Source organism: Prosopis cineraria, unplaced genomic scaffold, assembly GCF_029017545.1.
Source record: "Prosopis cineraria cultivar Desert tree isolate PC_DT_omini unplaced genomic scaffold, ASM2901754v1 PC8, whole genome shotgun sequence".
NCBI classification, from domain to species: Eukaryota; Viridiplantae; Streptophyta; class Magnoliopsida; order Fabales; family Fabaceae; genus Prosopis; species Prosopis cineraria.
This window is the reverse complement of record NW_026555339.1, coordinates 18,961,092-18,981,949: the sequence shown is the minus strand read 5'-3', so window position 1 is coordinate 18,981,949 and position 20,858 is coordinate 18,961,092. Positions and strand designations below refer to the sequence as shown.

General features: G+C 31.7%; 2 protein-coding genes and 1 pseudogene across 2 annotated transcripts in view; all 3 read right to left on the bottom strand.

Moving 5' to 3' along the window:
- Positions 1–20,858, bottom strand: part of LOC129318254 (FH protein interacting protein FIP2-like) — a 97,078-nt gene that overhangs the window by 30,675 nt on the left and 45,545 nt on the right. The window lies entirely within an intron of this gene.
- Positions 1,806–9,820, bottom strand: LOC129318255 (disease resistance protein RUN1-like). Its single transcript, XM_054962952.1, has 8 exons — positions 9,692–9,820; positions 9,408–9,574; positions 7,232–7,510; positions 5,473–7,062; positions 4,229–4,282; positions 4,027–4,086; positions 2,954–3,080; positions 1,806–2,189 (listed from the first exon to the last, which is right to left on the bottom strand). Exons 3-4 carry the CDS (start codon positions 7,242–7,244, stop codon positions 5,801–5,803), a joined length of 1,275 nt encoding a protein of 424 aa, XP_054818927.1. The 5' UTR covers positions 7,245–7,510; positions 9,408–9,574; positions 9,692–9,820; the 3' UTR covers positions 1,806–2,189; positions 2,954–3,080; positions 4,027–4,086; positions 4,229–4,282; positions 5,473–5,800.
- Positions 8,316–10,013, bottom strand: LOC129317428 (disease resistance protein Roq1-like; annotated as a pseudogene).

Sequence of the window (20,858 nt, the reverse complement as noted above, 5' to 3'; positions counted from 1 at the left end):
TTTTTAGATCAAAATAAAAAGCTTAGATTAGCTTTCTAGCTAGGGGCAGAACCAGCCTACTGACTTTAGGGGGCCAGTTTTTTTGTTTTTGTTTTTTTTTTTTGTTTTTTAAATTAAGGTGTAGGGAGAATGATAAATAGGTCTTTTGAGAATCAATTAATTCAAATTAAATTCCAACCAATTTTAAAGTATCAAATTACAAGTATTTGCAATTTCAACTCTCAAGTTTGTAATTTTATTGTAATAAATTTGTAACTTATATTTTAAATTTTAATAAAAAAATAATTTTTTTATTCTTCAATCGTGTTAAAGTTTAGAAAATAAGTTATAAATTTTTCACAACGAAATTACAAAATTGATAGCCGAATTTGAAAATCCTTGGAGTTTGGCACTTTAAAATTGATTGGGACCTAATTTAAATTAATTGGTTCCTTTGGGAGCTATATGTTATTCTCCCTAAGATGTATTATTATTAATTTATTTTTTTATAAAACATATATCAATAAAGAAAATATTTAAATATTTACATAATGAATTTTCTTCATAAAATATATGTATATATAAATATATTTTAACACATCACTTTCCCTATAACTCTTGTTACTAATAATTTTAATTTATCTTTAAATTTAAAATTCAATTATTTTTATTTCATTCAAAAAATACCTTAATGTATAAACTTAATTACTGAATTTCTTATAATAAATTATATAATATTATATACCACTTAATATGTAGATATGAGTATTATGGATCATTCTTTTATTATTGATAAAGAGTTAGTGTTAATTAATAAAAAGGTCTTTTCATGAATTAATTAATTTTATATTTTATAATGTATCAAAACAATACATTTCTTAGTGTGTGATATATCACATGCAGGAGATATGTATATTATATTTGTGTGTAATGTGAGTGTGTGAATGGAGTACTACGATGAGTGTGTTTCATACTTCTATTCATTCTGGGAGGGAATTATGTTGGAAATTAATTACAGCGTATATATTTCTTAGTCTTAAATGTTGGGAAAAAAGATAAATAGAAATTTTAAAAATTTTGACAATCGGATGTGTTCATTAATATTAAAAGAAAAAAGAGTAATACCATGCTACCATTTTTTAGTTGTGAATAAACTTAAATCAAGTTTGGTTATTAGAAAAGAATAGAATGGAATGGGTTAAAAAAATCAAGACAAAAATGTAGTGAATTACCCTTCCTTCTATGGTAAACATGATAAAATTCATTAATATACTCCCTCCGTTCAAAAATGTAAGGCATTTTTTGAGGAGTTGAATGTTCAAAAATATAAGGTATTTTTAGTCTTTCGAGATATAATCATTGCCTTTTTTTTCAAAAATACCCATATTAGTAATGACTTTATATTTATTGTAAAGTGTTTAATAAGAGTAAATATGAAAAGACAGGATTAGTTGAAAAGTAGTTAACTACTTTATTGAGTGAAATTCAGTTAAGAATGCTTTATATTTTTAAATGGAGAGTATATTACAAATGGAGAATTATTACACCTTTTGAAAATTTCATGAATCATGATTCTCAACCCCATAAACTAAATTATCCCTCCCCTTTATGAATGTGATCACCTATCTCCTTTGATCATATTATTTTTACCTTTATTTTTTCAATCCATTCCATTCTATTTCTTAATATCAATCATGGTTGCCAGAACTGGACTGGACATGGATCGACACACTTGAAATTTTTATGCTATTGCAATTGGATACTCTCATAATGAATTCCAAGTATCTCAGCTAAAGATCGAGCGAGTGTTAGGTGAACATTGGTGCTTCTAACAGAATTGCTCTGCCTATATTTATTCCATTTTAAATTGAAATAAAAGGTCCTAACAACATCATTTGAAAATGACAAATCTAATTCAAGCAGCACCTTATAGTCCTTCAACAGTTCATCGCACCCCAACTTATAATCAACCACATCAGGTTCCCTGGTCTCTTGAACACCAGGTTGGGGTTGAAGGATGTTCATCTTTCTTCATCATTTTCCTTTATGCTTCGAAAGTGTAATCTATTCATAGGCCTTGTTAGAGTGTGAGCTTAGCTTTGTTTCTTAGCTTATTTCCACTGTGCCTGATCTGACTTTTGTTGCTGTTTCTGTCTTGTTGAGCCACATATTCAGTGCCATTTGGGTCTGGGCTCCATCAGTATGAAATTCTGGGGTGAAAAGAAAAAAGAAGCAAATGACTAGTAATTCAACTATATATATATATATATATGATGCTACCTTCATTTGCTTGTCTGTGAAAAAAACATTTACTACACATATACCATTCTTTTTCACTGCAATACATTGCAAAAAATGCTGTCTATTTTTCTTCATTGAAATCAAGAGGCAACAATGTACAAAACATTATTCATGTAAATTGAGTGCCATGGATCCCAAGATCTATCAGCAGCAGATTCTGGGATGATCCAATTGTCACACCACTAAAAGAAGGGTGCATTTGACACAGAGGGCAACAATAGCCTCACTCCCTAAACCCTGCTTAACAAATCATTTCAAATTCCAATTACAACTAAGGGAGTGTTTGGATGGGGGGGGGGAGGGGAGGGGCTCCCCTCCCCTCCCTCCTTTGGTTAGGAGGAGGGGAGCCCCTCCCCTCCCCTCCCCTCCAAATAGGGGGGGAGCTCCCCTCCCCTCCCTTCCCCCTCCTCCCCCTCCCCTTCCCTCGCCTCCTCTCCCCTCGCCTCCTCTCCCCTTGAACTAAACAGGCCCTAACTGGTGGTGATTGCTTTAGGTCAATAACAACATATTATGTAATAATATTACTTCATAAAAGTTATGACAAAGTCTACTCTGAAAATTGAAATTCCTGATGATTTTTACAGCAGTCAGGTAACCAGTAATACATCAAAAGAGAGCTCTGCTCTCAATCCATACACAAGTCAACATACATTCAAAAGGGTGAGAATACTACCCATGGGCAATGTGGACAAGACATCTATAGTTAAATCAAAACTTGGCTCACTCCGCTACTGCGGCTCCAAAACAGTAAGGAAATCTACCATAAGGTGTTGATGATGGGTCATGAAAAGTTCTACTATCTGAATATTTAAAAAAAATTAATAAATAAATAACATCCCACTTTAAATGAAACAAACAGAAATACTAAAAGAAAAAAAAAGAATTAAATTAACATTGGTTTCTAAGTAAGATAGGATGGAGATGTTTTTATTCATGTTAAGTTCAAGGATCTTACTTTAGTAAAACCAATAATAGAAGAAATGCTGGAACCCATATACAGATATACATGTCTAAGTTTAAAATACTCACAAATACATGAGAAAATAACATCAATAAAAAACATGCACATAACCAATTAAGTTAGCATTTTTATTTTAAGATAAACAATCTAAACATTTTCTTTTTTAGAAGTATTTTTGTTTGTGGGACCTTAACCGAGCGAGGCAACTATCGTGGATGTAATATGAGGATGCAATTGGCCTTGTTTACTGGTCTTTCCTGTATGATTTTTACCCCTATAGAAAACCATGATCTTCTAATTGTGTAAGTACTAACTAAAGTACTTCAAAATTCGTCATTCCAAAGCATATAGTTTAGCTATGAAAACGAACTGATGACTCATTACTTCATAAAAAAACTTGTAGCACCAACCATCAAAATTAAGTACGATACACTTGAAGAAGTCCTAACTATTTAATTTAAGCACAGTATTCTTGCAACCCAATTGAATAGATCACCATTCACAACTTTAATTAAAACTCTCTTTCCATTCAAGCATTTTGTCAAACATCTAATGTGCACTTTGTGTAATTGTGACCGAACAAGCTTATTAACATTCAAAACATTTCTCCCAAATACATACAATCATGAATCAAGGTCCATCAAATCTTCAAAACAACACATTTACAAACAGCCGAATAGAAATTACCAATTCCCAAGTCATTGATGAGAAAAAGAAGATAGACGAGACGCATTAACTTAGGTTATTCATGGGAAAGCCAACCAGAAAGTTGATAGTGAAAATACCTATAAAAAGAATCCTAAAAGCTTCAATTTTTCGACCAGCAGCCAATTCAATCTCCTCCCCTGTTTGTGATGCAAAGATGGTAAAGAAACTTAGAGGGATCAATCGATTGTAGCAATGCAGGAAGAGAGTGTTAGGTTGCTTTAGTTATAAGAAAAAGAAGAAATGAAGAAGAAAGCTGCTGATGACCCCAAAAGCCCATACCTGACACGGCAACAATGAGGAAAAACAGAGAAGAACCTTCACTGATTCCACTAACTGAATACCACACCAGGAATCAATCGGAAAAGGAAGAAGAATAAAAGTGAGTCTGATTGATACAACAGCAACAGATGAGTTATGTCATTTTATACGACTCTAGGAAACTTATTTTCTTGGGAGCATGACAATTAAGGACCTGCTATGAACATTAATCTCAATTACGGACCGTGAAATTTTAAAATCAGAGTTAAGGACCATGGTCCTTAATTGTAATAAAAAAAATGTAATTTGTGAGGTGGGATTCACTAACACGATTTGGGAATTCACTAACCCAACTTGAGAAAATTACTATTATATTGTGAAAACATGAAACCCCACTTGAAAATGGAATGTTTAACAAAAAACGCCACTTGAGAATTTACTAACTAGACTTGAAAAAATTTCTAACGTATATTGTGAAAAAATAAAACTCCACTTGAGAATCATTAATAAAAAGTGACTTATCCAAATTGGTGTTTTTTATTAAACAATCGATTCCCAAGTGAAGTTTCATGTTTTCACAATATATGTTAGAAATTTTTTCAAGTCGAGTTAGTGAATTCTCAAGTGACGCTTTTTGTTAAACATTCAATTTCCAAGTGGGGTTTCATGTTTCACAATATACGTTACAAATTTTCTCAATTCACAAATTACATTTTTTTAATCACAGTTAAGGATTTCAAAATTTCACGGTCCGTAATTGGGATTAATGTTCTTAGCAGGTCCTTAATTGTCATTCTCCCTATTTTCTTTCTTCCCTCCTGATATAGATATAAATAGACACAGAGAAAAAAATTAGGTCAATAATGGGAGGGGCTTCTCTATAATCCACAATACTTCATATTTAAATTTAAATTAATATTACATTATTCCATACGTGCATATAATCATGTTAGATTAGCTTGATTCATGTCAAAAGATTACTATGGTCTTAATGTGTCATCAATTAAGAAGATTTTTAACATCAAAATCATGTTAATATCACCATTTTCTTAACATTTTACCGTTTTCAAACATAAGTTGCATATGACCATTGCAATTTTTTGTTTTAGCACTAATAATTTAAATGGTTTCCTCTTTATTTTCAAATATTATATATACATATATTCATTTACATGTCGTGTAATTTTGTTTGTTTATTTGTTTTTATCTGGACACATGGAGAAAAATTTTAACATGAAGAGAGAATAAAAGGAAGATTGAATTACCGATGAGAAGTAGTTTTGAGTTCATGATTCTGTGTCAATGGCATCTTCTCTCAACCATCTTCATGGTATTTGGAGTTGCATGCACTCTTCAACTTGTTCTTTGCATGTCAATCACCACCCACACTTCCTTATTAAAAGTAAATGTTGACTCAAATTTGTAGCTTCAAACCATAAATGAACTTGGTTGCAAGCATTTCTCAAGTAATAGGGAGGCAAAATCAAAATAAACATATGAGGGTTGTTGTCTTTCAGATCAAGCCAAAATGAGTGTTGAATTCCATCAGGATCATCTAACTCATATTTTGAAGAATGAGAAACAGTAATGGAACTATCTGGTTTTCCAGAATTGATTGGTGCCATGTCTTGTATCAATTCCCCACATTTCACTTGAATCATGAAAATGAGAGATGTCTACTTTTATGCACGTTTTCTCACTGTCAAGAAGATCAAGATTTTGATTATGGAACCATGATGGGATTTCACTCCTTGGAACATACAAGGAAAATGGTCTCTTTTTGGCTAGCCAGTTTGGTTGAAAGTTAGGTGACGAAAAGAATCTCCATACCACCTCCGGAATGGATGGGATTTTCATTGAGGGATGACAACAAATGGCATTTATAAATTCCATATGTGGTGGGACATCTAGTAGAGATAAAAGCTTATTGAAATGATTCAAGCAAAGAATTTCTAGAGCCAAGAGATTAGAGACAAAAGCAGATGGTAGGTTAGTAAAATTGTTTCCTGATGGACGTAATAGTTTCAAGGATGACAAGGGACTAAGATCATTAGGAATTGAACCATCACAAAGATTACAGTTATTCAAATTCAATTCCCTCAATGAAGACAAACTTGAGAAAGAAGAAGGAAGAATGCAACTTCCTGAAGGTAGGTTGCTAAAATCATTTCCACTGAGATCAGGAACCTCCAAAGATGGTAAGCAGCCAAGATCGTTTGGAATCAATCTTAAGTTAAGAGTGAAGTTTGTTAACTTCAATTCCTTCAATGAGGATAAACTTGAGATAGAAGGAGGCAATGTGAAACTTATGGGAGCTTCATAACTAGTGAACCTAAATGCCTTTAGAGCTCGGGAAAGTAAATTTGATGATGAGCCTAATGTAGACCACAAACATCCATTTGCATATAATTTTCTTAAATCTCTTAGACTGTTGATAGATGAAGGTATTTTTCTTATACCAGTTCCACTTATATCAAGCACCTCTATACTCTCATTTTCCTCCAAATTGTCTGGCAGTGATAATAATTTTGAGCAACCAAATATGTTGAGAGTCACAAGAGATTTTAGGTTACCAATAGAACATGGAAGCCATCCAAGAGTTTTGCAATCCTTCAAATCAATCTTTGATAAATATTTTATGTTTTCTCCAAACTCGGGAAGCTTTTTCAATTTTGAGCAGCCTGAAAGAATCAGTTTCTCTAAGGAATCCATATCCAGTCTACTAGGAAGAGATTTAAGATTTATGCAAGCTGTCAAATTCACTATGACAATTTTCTTATGTTGCCCAAGTGATGTATGAACCTTCACGAGTTTTATACAACCTTCAAGTAGTAGTCTCTCAAGATTTTGTAGAGCTGAAAAATCAAGACTTTGAATAAGATCTTTAGAATAGCTTAGATCAATGAACTACAGCTTTTTAGGCATCTAGTAAAAACAAAAAAAAAATAGAATATTAGATTTTGCAAAACTTAAAATGATAATTTTGATTAATAAAGCTTCAATATATTGTTAAAGCACTCTTACCTGTGCTGCACATCAAGGTTGTATGATCTTACTCCAGTGCATTTCAAGCTAAGCAAGTTCATTCAATTGAGATCCAAGTGGAAGCGACTTCAATGGATATTTCTCCCATTTAATAATCTTTAATGAACTAGGAAGAGATATGAAGTCAAGAGGAAGGCACACATCACATGATATGATTAGTATTCTCAGATTAAACATCTTTGAGAATGCTCTTGAAGCCCAACTTGCTTTGTATTGTATAGGGAAGTGAAGATGCATAACTTCAATTGAATCAGTGCCCTAATAACAATAAGCAACTAACTATTTAATTAATGATCAGAAAAAAAGGTAAACAATCAATAGAAAATTTGGAAAATCTAAAAATTAAATAATATCTCATCTAGACTAAAAGAAACTTACTTTATTTTTTGTCAATACAATATTTATGTCCTCTTTTGACCATAACCTACTACGTCTGCCAACATCACCTGGTGATTCTTCAAATACAATACATTTACCCATTTCTTATAAAATACCATGCATTCCCAAACACAAAGTACCATGATTGTCGCAAAATTCAATTATCATGCATTTGTCTACAAGTTCTGTAATTCCAATTATTGGGTGAAAACTACACATTTCTAATATTTCCATCACTTTATCTTTGTGCATTCCTATGAAGAAGCTTGCAACATCCAAAAATATTTTTTTTTTCTCCAGAGGACTTAATGCTTCATAACTTATTGGAAGTCTATTTAGAATGTCATTTAGTGGAAATTTCTTTATCTTCTCTACAGCATCCTTCCACACAACTATCTTTCTTTCACAAAGAAGACACCCCAACACTTCTAGTGTCAAAGGAAGGCCACTAGCAAGTTTGACAATAATTTTAGACAACTTCAAATAATATATTGTTGGTTGATCACTTTTAAAAGCTTTTTGACAAAAGAATTGAAGAGATTCTTCATCATTCAATAGCTCTGCTTCATATATTTCAAACTCTCCATGTGCTGTCAATAGCTGCTTATATCTAGTTGTCACTATTATTCTACTTCCTTGGTCCATCCAAGCTTGCTTTATTGCAAAGTACTCAAGCTGGTTCATTTCACTTATCATCCAATACTATTAAGACTTTTTTGATGCACATAAGGCTTCTCATTATCTTCATTCCTTCATACGCATCATGAAATTCCATCCCTGTCAACTTCACATAACGTGAAAGAAAACTTTTCTGCAGGAAAACCAGTCCCTCCTTTTTAGAGACTTCCCTAACATTCGCAAAAAAGTAACAAAGATCAAACTGGTCACAATATCTCTCATAGATAACTCTTGCAAGACATGTTTTTCCTATACTGCCCATTCCCCAAATTCCTACTAAATGAACATCATTCAATCCTATCCTCAAAATTGAATTCACTTCTTCTATCTTTGACTCCAATCCAACAAATTCATTTTTGAAACATGGTAAGCTTGGCTGTAGTTTTGTCCATACACCTGCTATAATTTCTTCAATGAATTTTGTTTCTAGCCTACATAAAAGAGAAGATTGGTAAAAATCTGATAATTGATATTCTAAAATCTATGCAATATCTATAGATAATAGACAAATTACATGAAACTACTGTTTTCAAATCATCATTCACAGTGCCACTTTTCTAAAACTCTATGCAAAATGTTACCCATAATCTAATTTTGTAAAAATAAGATTTCAAAACTAGAAACAACATTAAATAAATGAAAAAACAGACTCACATGCATGCATATACAATGTTTCTCGTTTAAGGTGCTTACATCCTTCAAAATAATTTTAACTTCTCGTGCTTGAAGTATATTAAGCATATAGTTGATACATTATTCATTTTTTGTAATATCATATATTAAATATTTGGTTGTTTGATAAGGATAGTTACTCAATATTTTAATCACAGAGAGTGAAAGAAAGAAGCAAAACTTACAGCGATCAGATTATACAGTAATGCTTATATCAAATTAAGCACAACTTTCCTAACTTTATGAAGTTGATATATATGCTTCAAAAATCTTTACCGAAATTTATTTTTCCCAACAGAATTGAATTAACTTTATGCTCGGTATGCATTCTTTTTTTAAAAAAAAAAAATATTTTGACAGAAAAGTAAAATAAAGTCACAAACTCATTAGATCTCAAAATTCATAAACTGAAATAAATCTAACATACCGATCTTTAGAGTGATAACCAGATATATTTGCAACTTCTTTCAAAGCATCTCTCCATCTCTGCACCTTCTCTTTATCTTCATGAAATCTTTCACTATGTTTTTGAAAGGCATCAAGCAAAGGCTCCTCTTTGATGTCGTACATCAGACGGATCAATATTATAGAACACTGGGATAACTTCTCTATTGAAAGATTTTCTTGACTCAAGAATCTTTTGGAGTTCATCCAAACACCAACTTGAAGAAGCATAATTTTGGGAAAGAATAACAAGAGAGAAGGGAGAACCTTCGATTGCTTGAAGTAGCTGAAGGGAAATAACGTCTCCTCTCTCAAGCTCATCATCTATGAAGGTTATGATACCCCTTTGTTGCAGAGCAGCGTCTAAATGCGCTGTGAAGCCTTTTCGGGTGTCTTCTCCTCTGAAGCTCAAGAAAACATGATACTTCCATGGTGGGATTGTCGAGTTCAAGGAAGATGAGCAACTAGCAGCTTCAGCAGCAGCATCCATTGAATAAAGGCTCATGGGTTTTCTCAGAAAGAAAGGAATTAAGGCGAGATCGATGTAGAAGGAAATAGATCTTCTGCCGAGTAAGCTTGCATAATACATCTAACTCGGATCAGTTAACGATAGGTTGGCTTTTCAAGGTCGACGAAGAACTTGGGTGGAAACTGCTTTTAAGAAAGTGCATAGTAAAGCACGCACGCGTACGATTCAAACTCAGTTTAAAAGAAAAAAAAAATCTTGAGATGAACTTGAAAAAAAAAAAAAAAAAACAAGAACAACAATTAAATTTGGTCGGCTAAATTTTCTTTCTTTTTGTTTTTGTAATTTGTTACAATTTGTTGTGAAAAATTGTGAAGGATGTAGATTTTCTTAATTAACTATCAATTTTTTTCCAATAATGATTAGTAATAGAAATAAAATAATATGTACGGTTCAGCCGCTGTAAAATAGCCGTAAAGAAACTATGTTCTTTTCAACATTGTTGCTATTTTTTATTGGTATAAATGGGCAGCTAGCTTTGAATCAAAATACCTTCTCTCTTTAAACATATATTTTATCTAGAAATCATTCAAGTTATTCAAAAAAAATTTTAATAAATATATTTTTTTGTTTTTAATTTTATTCATATTTAAAAATGTTTAGTTATGCAAACTCTTTATTTTAAACTTTTTAAAAAAATTGAATACATAAGTTGAATAAAATAATATTTTAAAGATGTATGTAAAAAAGACTTAATGAAATAGAGATTTAATATGATGAGAAATAAATTGGGCAACATAATTTATGTTTATTTTTTTTAAAAATAATTTTATATATGATTATGGAAAGCTGTAATGTCTATATCATATAAAAGAAAAAAGAAAAAAGAAAAAAAACGTATTCTTTTTATTAAAAAATGTAAGGCATTTTTTAAGGAGTTGGGTGTTTAAAAATATAAAGCATTTAGCCTTTTGAGGTGCAATCATTGCTTTTTTTTTTAAAAGTACCCTATTGATGAATAATTTTATATTTATCGTAGGATGTTTACCAGGGATAAATATGAAAAGATAAGGTTATTTTGAAAGTAGATAACTACTTTATTAAGGATGAGATTAGATTAAAAATACCTCATATTTTTAAATGGAGGGAATAACATTTTAATCCCTTTAATTTAAATGTTTTCCTTTTTCGGTCAATTGCGAAACAAAAGACAAAAAAAAGACCCAAATCAGCCACCAATCGTTGATTATTCCTTGAAGACAAAACAAAGCAATACAACATTTTTGTTATTTATGAACAGCTTAAAATTATTGTTATAGACTTGAAAAATGTTGTTAAAGCATAGGTAATAATTTTTATATCTTTAACTACATGTTTTGTAAAATTATTATCTAAAACTATGAGAATAGCCAACAGTTTTTTAGAAACCTATAGCAACACTTTTCAAATGTTGTTAAGTAGTTAAATAATCAAAATTTGATATTTTCTTCCCCTATCTAGATTCGAACCCTGAATCTATTGAAAGGAACATGTGACTCCATCCATTGTTCTAACTTGACTTTTTAATATTATAATGCAAAATATAATATATATATATATATATATATAATTGTTAAATTAATTTTTTTTAATCTACCCAAGTAATGAATTGAAAAATTAAGAGAATAAATAAATAAAATTATGTAGAAAAATTATAAAAATAAATTTTTAGAAAGACAACAAGCAATAGTTCTTAATTATTGCCAAAAAGAACTATAGGCAATATTTATATTTTTGTTGCCTATTAAAATAGGAAACATTTTTAAAATGTTGCCATAAAAGATCCTTTATAGACAATAATTTTTATATTGTCTATTCAAAAAATTTATTATAACACTTAAAAACTGTTGTCTATTTTATTTTAGGGAATAATTTAACATTGTCAAAACTATATTGCTTAAAGTAGGAAAATAATTGCAATATATAAAAACTATTGCCAATGGGCACATTAGGCAACACTTTTAGAACTGTTGCAAATAAAATTGTTGCCTAAAACAAAAAATATTGTAATGTATCCTTAGCCCGAAGACCAGAAAAAGAAGGTTCCACATGTTTTAGTTTTCCACATGTTCCTCCAAGAAGCATGTGAGAGATAGAAAAGGAGGAACCAACTTTTGATTGCTTCTCATTTTTTAATAACCTTATTTCATAGCCCAAGCATAATAAATGTATCATTACAGTTCACAGTTCAGAAAACTCTATCACGAGTTGCATTAGCTGCAATTGGAATTCGTTGAATAGCCAAATTTAAAGCAGTGGCCTCATCCATAACAAGTGCATCACCTCTGAGAAATTCCACTGCCTGTTTGTGATTAATGTGGTCACAATGGTGTTAGACTTTGCCAATTCTTCATCATCAATTTTACCAAACCATAGCCCAATAGAGAAGGCAGTATCCATTTGTCTTTCCAGATACGGACAGACTCACCATTTTCTATTTGCCAACACTGATTAGAATTTAGGAATTCCCTACCTTCAAGCAAGCTAGACCAGCACCAAAATGCTTTGGAAAAATACATAACATTTTAATCCCTCTGGTTTTAAGTGTATGGTGGGTTAATAACAAATTCATATAGATTAAAAAGTTAGTTAATTTAATTATTTGTAAATAAAAAAACTGTGCATCTGTTTCTCTTAAATGTTCCTTTTTCAATAATTTATATTTAGGATTAAAAAAATCTCATCATTTTTTATATTTAAGATTAGAGAGAGTACTACTATTTATCTTGAACTCTCCATTTTCTTGGCCTTGTGAATTTATTTATTTTTTAAATAATTATCTTATGTTGACTTAATTATTCTTTTTAACTATTTTAAGCGAAATTTTCACATAGGAATAAGAATGTACCCAATTTAAATGGGCTTGGCCCAATAGAATATACAGCCTAATGCAAACAAATTGGTGACGGAAAACAAAGCAAAATAATGACAAAGGTAAGGAGATTTAAAAAACAAGAAAATAAACAAATAAGTAAATAAAGGACTAAGCAGCATTGTACCGTTTCCCAAAAAACATAAAAAATATTAAAATGAAAAAATAAAAAGAAATGGAGCTTACAGTACTATAGGAAGGACTTTTAATAATGATTATTTTTAACTTTTTATATTGGTTATGATATAGAAGTAAAAAAAAAAAAAATAGGAAGTGAAAAAGTTACTTTTCACGTCGGTTGGAACACATAGCCAATGTTAAATGTCATTAACCAACAAAAAAAAATTTTAAAAAAAATAAACTTTTCACAATAGTTATCTAAAAAACTATTGTGAAAAGACGGTTCTCTCTCTTTTCACAACAGTTTTTGAGAGAACCGTTGTAAAAAACTTTTTCACAACGGTTTTTTAAATAACCGTTGTGAAAAGTTTAATTTTTTTAAATATATTTTTAAATTTTTTGACATTCAAAAACTTAAAACTTACAAATTATATAGATTGTGTGACAAGTATAAACAACCAGCCAGCAGAATTACAATGATTATATATGTTACAACTACACTTAATATACTTTTTACAACTATAATACATATTTTTTCTACCACTAAAAGACTAAAAAATTTTGTTCACCCTCAACAATGTGAAAAGTATTCTTAGAGAAGTTATTGAGCCAAAATATCTCGAATACCATTAATTTCTTCTTCATTATAGGGCTCTGTATTATTAAAAATCTAAATAATAAAACCGTTGTCACAAATTACTTTAAGGAATTGAATACAAGAATTTAAACTAAAATTACAACTAAAATATACCTCTTGTAATCTTTCAGCACTTCCAACTTGAATTATCTCATACATGTAACGAATAACATAATATTTGCATTTTGTGCTTCCTGGCTGCTGATAGCATTGAAATAAATAGAAATTTAAAATCAAACCAAAAACATATGAGGGATAATTAGATATAAAAGTTAAGGATTCATTCTTACATTTGGGTAAATCCATTCCATCGATGATTTTGGCTTGCGTTCCCCAAAGATAAGTAAAAAAATATGTCTCAAGTGCACTATTATCAGTTTTAAGTTAAAAACATTAAAAAAGTGTAAATATTTCTTGCAGAAATCTTTTATATAGATAAAATACTTACTTGTTGAAGATCCATATGATATCCTTACTTGGTTTTTTGCTCAAAGAACAAAACCAATATACTACACTTTGATTTGGGCAAATAACACAATGTGATCAATGGTAACTACAATATATAAAAATTTTAATGGTCATTAGATAATACGAATATATATACACATACATACATGCAAGAATAAAAAATACTCGCCCATCAACAATCGACGTTGATAACATGGCAATTTGTATCTGACATATGATTCATCACATATGTCATCCTCCTATGTACTACATTGTGAGATTATTTCTGCACAGCTTCAGGGCATAAAAATCCAAATGTGTTTTGTTTTCCTATTGCAGAACAAATATTGTAGAGATACCTATCATTGAAATGATATCAAAATCTTAGTAGTATATGAAAATAAAATGAAATAAATGAAGAAAATGGATAGAAAAATTACAAAATTCCCAATTTAGCCCATGATATATCCAACTCTTTTAAATTTAGAAACTCCTTGAGATCTTTCTTGTTAAATCCAAAATCATATCCCTTTTTCATAGCCACGACCCCTAGTGGCATTTTAACAGTAATGCCTTCTTTCATATTTTTATAAATTTCACGCAATTGTGCTAGGTAGGGAAATTTAACAACATTTTTATGTTCCTATTAAAACATAAAACTAAAGAGTTATATAATTAAGTAATTATTAATTAATTCAAAGAAACAATTATAATATTAACTTGTTCTTTACCTCTGGTGATGATGTATCGATCTTTGACACCAGATTTTTTGGCCATAGGATGAAAGAACCTTTTGCTTGGCTAACTGTTGTAATTTCAGAAGTGGGAAATGGCATGGGTGCATTATTTTTACCCTTTCAAACATGTGTAATTGTCACCCTAACTTGGTCCTCTTTTATCTTCTGATGATGACATGTGGACCCAAGCTTGTATACTTGACCTTCGGCAACAATACGTTTTTTTGGAATTTCCAAATAAAGATAACAAGAAGTTCCTTCATTGTTGTTTGGTACGAAGGGATCAAGATTAGCTAGTGCCATTGTCCCTGGTGGATTATTGCTACCTTTCATGCTTGGTATCATAGGGGAAGCCTGGATATAGATCTATGTTAAATTAAATTAAACACAAATATATGTTAAATTATTTTAAACACAAATCTATGTTAAATTAAATTATGTACTACAAACCTAGGGTATTTGATCAACTCCTAGAACTGTCATGCCAGATACCATAGATTTCATTTCTTCACGAAGTTAGGCCATCATCTCTTCCTGAATAATTCACAAAACTCCCGCTTGACCTCTTGTCAAACCTCAACTCGAATCTCTTATTGAACCTCGGCTCGAATATCCTACCTAACCTTAACCACCAATTGATGGATCTCATCTCTGGACATACCTCTAGGAGAACTTCATGGAGTTGATCCAAAATATTGTCTGACACTAACTCCTTTACCGACCCCTCTAACTCAATCGGGATGTTCCAGCTTTCCAATTGCATTTGATAGAATATCCATTCTTCCACTTGGAGTGAAAGAACCTTGAGAAACTGGCTCCTTTAGTGAATCCTACAACATATGAACCAAATAATTACTTAGGTTTCAACGACTATTAATCATGAAAATTAAATTATTGAACTATTTATGATCTTTTCAGCAACTGCAGCAGCCTCTGAAGTGATATACTCCCCTTTCTTAATCCTCCCAGCCTTCCATTTTCTTTGACGAGTTGGACGTGGTGGGGGCTGAATAACAACAGTGGGGTCCATTTTTTCTGCTTCCTCCATTTTCTTTAGATCTTCCTCAATTAGCTTCTGTTCAACTTTCTTATATCCCACGAGACATGTAATGAGGATATAGATTCTGTGATTGTACCAATTTATTTGCGGCACTTAATTTCTATACAAAATAAAAAAAAGTTAAATTTATAACGTCATATAAAACATTATATACAAATTAAGTGACAACTTATTACCTGAAATTCAAGGTCATTTCGAGATGCCACAAACTGTTTCCAAGTGTCTTGATCAAGAAAATTGTACTCTTGACATGGATTTCAACCTACCTTCTTCCCATTTGCACGAATGTACTCTCTAGTCAGTATTGACTTGAAATCCTTCCACCGCTCAGCAACATTCTTTAACCAATGCTTCTTCATCTCAGGGGTAGCATCAATATCATAAGTTAACTGCAAATTAATTAAGTTTTTAGTAAATTAAAAGTTTAAAAGAATATTATAAAAATAACAGTAACAAAGTTTGTGGTACTTACTCTAATTTCTTACCAAACTTGATCATTAATAGCTTGTGGTACTTGTCTCCAATCCTTGTATAGAATACTAATTTTGCTGTGAGCCTGAAGACCAATAAAGCTGATAAATCGATCTCCCTTAGCACCAAGTGGAATTAAATTTGGACTAAGTTCAACATGTAACCTCTCTATAGTCCCATGATGTATGGCCAACTCTCTCAATTTTGTAAGGCCTTTACTCCTTTTGTTACCAGGTGAATTAGTAGTACTATCATCTCCTCCAGAGCCCTCCATATGCCTAATGAAAATGGTAAGAAGATGAGTATTTTACATATAAAAAGTAAATAAACAAAATAAAAAATTATTACTTTATTCATTCTCCCAAATTCCTTCGCAATGATCATCTCTAATGGCAAATTCATTGTCTATCTCATCCATTTTAGATGATTGATGTGGATTTATAGTGAAAGGTGGGGTCCTATCAAGATCAAAACTACAGTCGTCATCATCACCAGTCTGTCTTTTGCCTTAAAGAACAACGAACAACTGCTTATTTCTTGGATCAGTCACATAAAATACTTGTTTTGCTTGATTTGCCAAAATGAAGGGCTCATCAATGTGACCCACCCTATTGAGATCCACTAAGGTAAATCTAGCAATTTTGTCTATTTGGATGCCACCGCTATGAGCCCACTTACATTTGAAAATAGCAATTTTGAATTTGGTGTAGTTAATCTCTCAAATATCTTCAATGATTCCATAATAAGGCATGGGTGCCTATTTTGGATTTTTATCTTTTGAACTAGAAAAATGTTGAGCTTTAACAACCACCATCACTCCACTATTTTGCATAGTACTTTTTTTATCTTGGGCTTTCATATAAAATGAATACCCATTTATGTCAAACCCACCCCAACATACAACCTCAAAACGAGGCCCATCAGCTAACCATTTTATCGTATCAGACACATTAGACTCATTGGAAACCTTGTCCTTGAACCACTTGATAAATGTCTTGTTATGCTCATTCGCTAGCTGTATATCATTTTTTTTGGGTTTTTGTGCTTCAACATCTTCTTGTGGGCATATAAGTAACATTGGATTTTTTCCATATTATTCAAAATGTAAAGATAAGCTTGTAACACCTCTTCACGGCACATACTCTTCACTTTGACCCCTCCTGTTCCTTTACCCACGAGACTAGTTCCCTCATGACGAGATTTAGGAACTTCAATAACCTTTACCCCATGTAGGTACTCAGTACAAAACTCAACGGCCTCTTCAGCAATAGATCTTTCAACAATTGAAGCTTTGGGATGATATGGATTTTTTTGAATATCCCTTTAATATTTTCATATAATGCTTAAATGGGTACATCTACCTAAGATATGCAGGACCACATAGCCTTATTTCTTACCAAGTGAACAATTAAATGCACCATAATATTAGAAAAAGCTGGAGGGAAGTACATCTTAAGTTGGCACAAAATGATATAACCTTCATTTTTCTAATTCATCTAACTTATTAGGGTTAATGACTTTACTGCAAATAGAATTGAAGAAACTACATAGCCTTGTAATTGTTTGCCTCACATCATCTTTCAAAATGCCTTGAATAGCAAGCGGTAACAACTGTTGCATCAATATATGACAATCATGAGACTTCAAGCCTATTAGCTTCAAATCTTTCATTGACAAAAGATTTCTCACGTCAGAAGAATATCCTTGAGGAACTTTAATACTATGTAAACATCCACAGAAAATTACTTTCCTTTTTTGAAAGTGTGCAGACTACAGGTAGCAAATAAGTCCTTTTTCCCTCTTCTCGTTGGGCAAATAATCATTCTCTTATTCCTATCTTAGCCAAGTCTAGTCTAGCATTTACCTCATCCTTGGTCTTCCCATTAATGTGTAAAAGTGTGCCCACAAGACTATCACAAATATTTTTCTCCACGTACATTACATCAAGATAATGTCTCACATCAAGATGCCGCTAATATGGAAGATTAAAAAAGATAAACCTCTTTTTCCACAAATTCTTCTCACCTGCAATCTTTCAATTCTTACCAAAGATTACATTGATTGTTTCCACCCATTGGCAGACTTGCTCCCTAATCAATGCCTTAGGAGAAAATTCATACTCTTGTGAACCATTAAAAGCCCTTTCAACCTGTGATAAGGACGATACAGATCAAGAAATCTCCTATGACCAAGATAAACTGTTTCTTTCCATGCTTTAGATGTTGAGAATGCGTGCCTTCTTCACAAATAGGACATGCTTTATGCCCTTTGACACTGTATCCGGACAAGTTCTCATATGCAAGAAAGTCATTTATCGTGCAAAAAATCATGGCACGTAGTTTAAAGAATTGTTGTTGGTAAGCATTAAACACATCAACGCCATCCTTCCACATCATCTTTAAGTCTTCAATCAAGGGTGCCAAGTAAACATTGATATTGTTTTCAGGTTGTTTTGGTCTTGAAATCATCATGGTTAACATGATATACTTGCGTTTCATACACAACCATAGAGGTAGATTGTAAATCACTAGGAGAATTGGCCATGCACTATGTGTGCTGCTGAGATTACCGAAAGGATTAATTCCATCTGTACAGAGTCCAAGTCGAAGGTTTCTCAACTCACTACCAAAATCTGGAAACTTTGATCTATCTTCTTTAATTGAGGAGAATTGACCGAATGCCGAAGTTTACTATCAGATATTCTCTCATTAAAATGCCATCTTAAGTTCTTTGCTTTTATGGCATTAGAAAACAAACGCTCAAATCGTGGTTTTATAGGAAGGTACCACAACACCTTTGAAGGTGAGCCTTTAGTGATATCATTACCATCACCACATGCATCCTTCTTTACTTTGTATCATGATGCCCCACATTTTGGACATTTATGTAGCTCTTCGTATTCCTTTTTGTATAACAACATTGTCATTAGGGCAAGCATGTATTTTTTTATACTGCATACCTATCGGGCACAAGATTTTTTTAGCTCGTAGTGGCGATTGGAAGAGTATTACCGTCGGGAAACATATCTACCAACAATTCAAGCAACCAAGTAAAACTTGTATCCGTCCACCCACATCTTGCCTTCAAGTTAACCAATCTTAATACACCTATCAAATGTGTATACTTTTTACATCTCAGGTATAATGGCTTCTCTGCATCACTTTGAAAGCTCTCAAATGTATGTACTTGCACAAAGGACTCCATTCCAATATCATGGATCATATCCTCTATTCTATCATCCCAAGCATCCACATCTACTTCTTTCTCTTGGACATTGAACTCATTCCTTTAGTTTCACCATGCCATATCCATTTTCTATACCTCAAATTTATCCCATCACAAGCAAATATTCTCTTATCTCATCAATACCCTGTCAACTCCCATTTAAAACATTGGATACATGGACAAAAATATAGTTCATTTTACTTGAAACATTCTGTTGAGCAAATTCAGAAAATATTCCACCCCGTTCTCATATTTTTTACTTGTTCTTCTGGCATTCATCTAACTACGGTTCATTGTTTAACTACCAAATTAATTAACATAAAATTCAACTGTTGACTCAAGTATTAATAAGTAATTCTAAAAAATTTATAAACTTATAACAATCCAAAGAAATAAAAAAAAGTATATTAAACTTTTTTAGTTAAATTACATTTTTTTGAATTTGAAAAAATTAGAAAAAAAATTAACAAAATATATATGATCCTAAAATTTCAACATTCACAAAACAAAATTCACTCAACAAATAATCATATTTATTTTTCTATTTTTAATAATTAAATTTTTTTTTTTGTAGAATCTCTCCTAAAATTTGACATTCCAAAATATCAACAATAAAAAATTAATCAATATTAGACAGCAAGATTACATCATTTGATAATAATAAAATTTCTACTCATAACCATTTAAATGAAAATGAAAAAAATTCATACAACAAGATGAAAATTGAAATGTAAACAACTTCTAATCTGCCATAAATTTTTTAAAAAAAATAAAAAACTTACTTGGAACAAGGAAGAGGAAAATCTGAAATGCAACACCAACGATAGACTGGGAAGAAATCTGCCACAGCACTGCATTGTTGAAAGAAGAAGAAATTGTTACAAAAAACCATCAAGAATCAACAGAGGAGGAAGAAGGAACAGAAAAAAAGTGAAAAAAATCAACATACCCAACAAAGAGAGTAGCGACGGCATGGCAACGGAGCAGAAGACGGACGGTATGGCGACTAGACTGGGATGACGATGGTGCGGCGACTAAAGTGGAATGGCGATGAGCAGAGACAGACGGCATGGAGACTAGACTGGAACGGCGCGGCTGTGGGTTCAAAATTTGGAACATGCAGGAATCTGAAGCTGACAAGGAAAGCTAGGTAAAAAAAGGATAGTTTTTAAACATCAGTTTACTAAGGAACCGACGTTAACCCCCATTTTCCACGTTGGTTCTGTCCACGTCGGTTATATGAACAACCGACGTGGAAACTTTAACAAAAAACCAAATAATTTTTTTAAATTAAAAATACAACGCTGGTTGTAGTTTTTAAAACCAATGTGGTATATATTTTAACGTCGGTTGTGTGAAT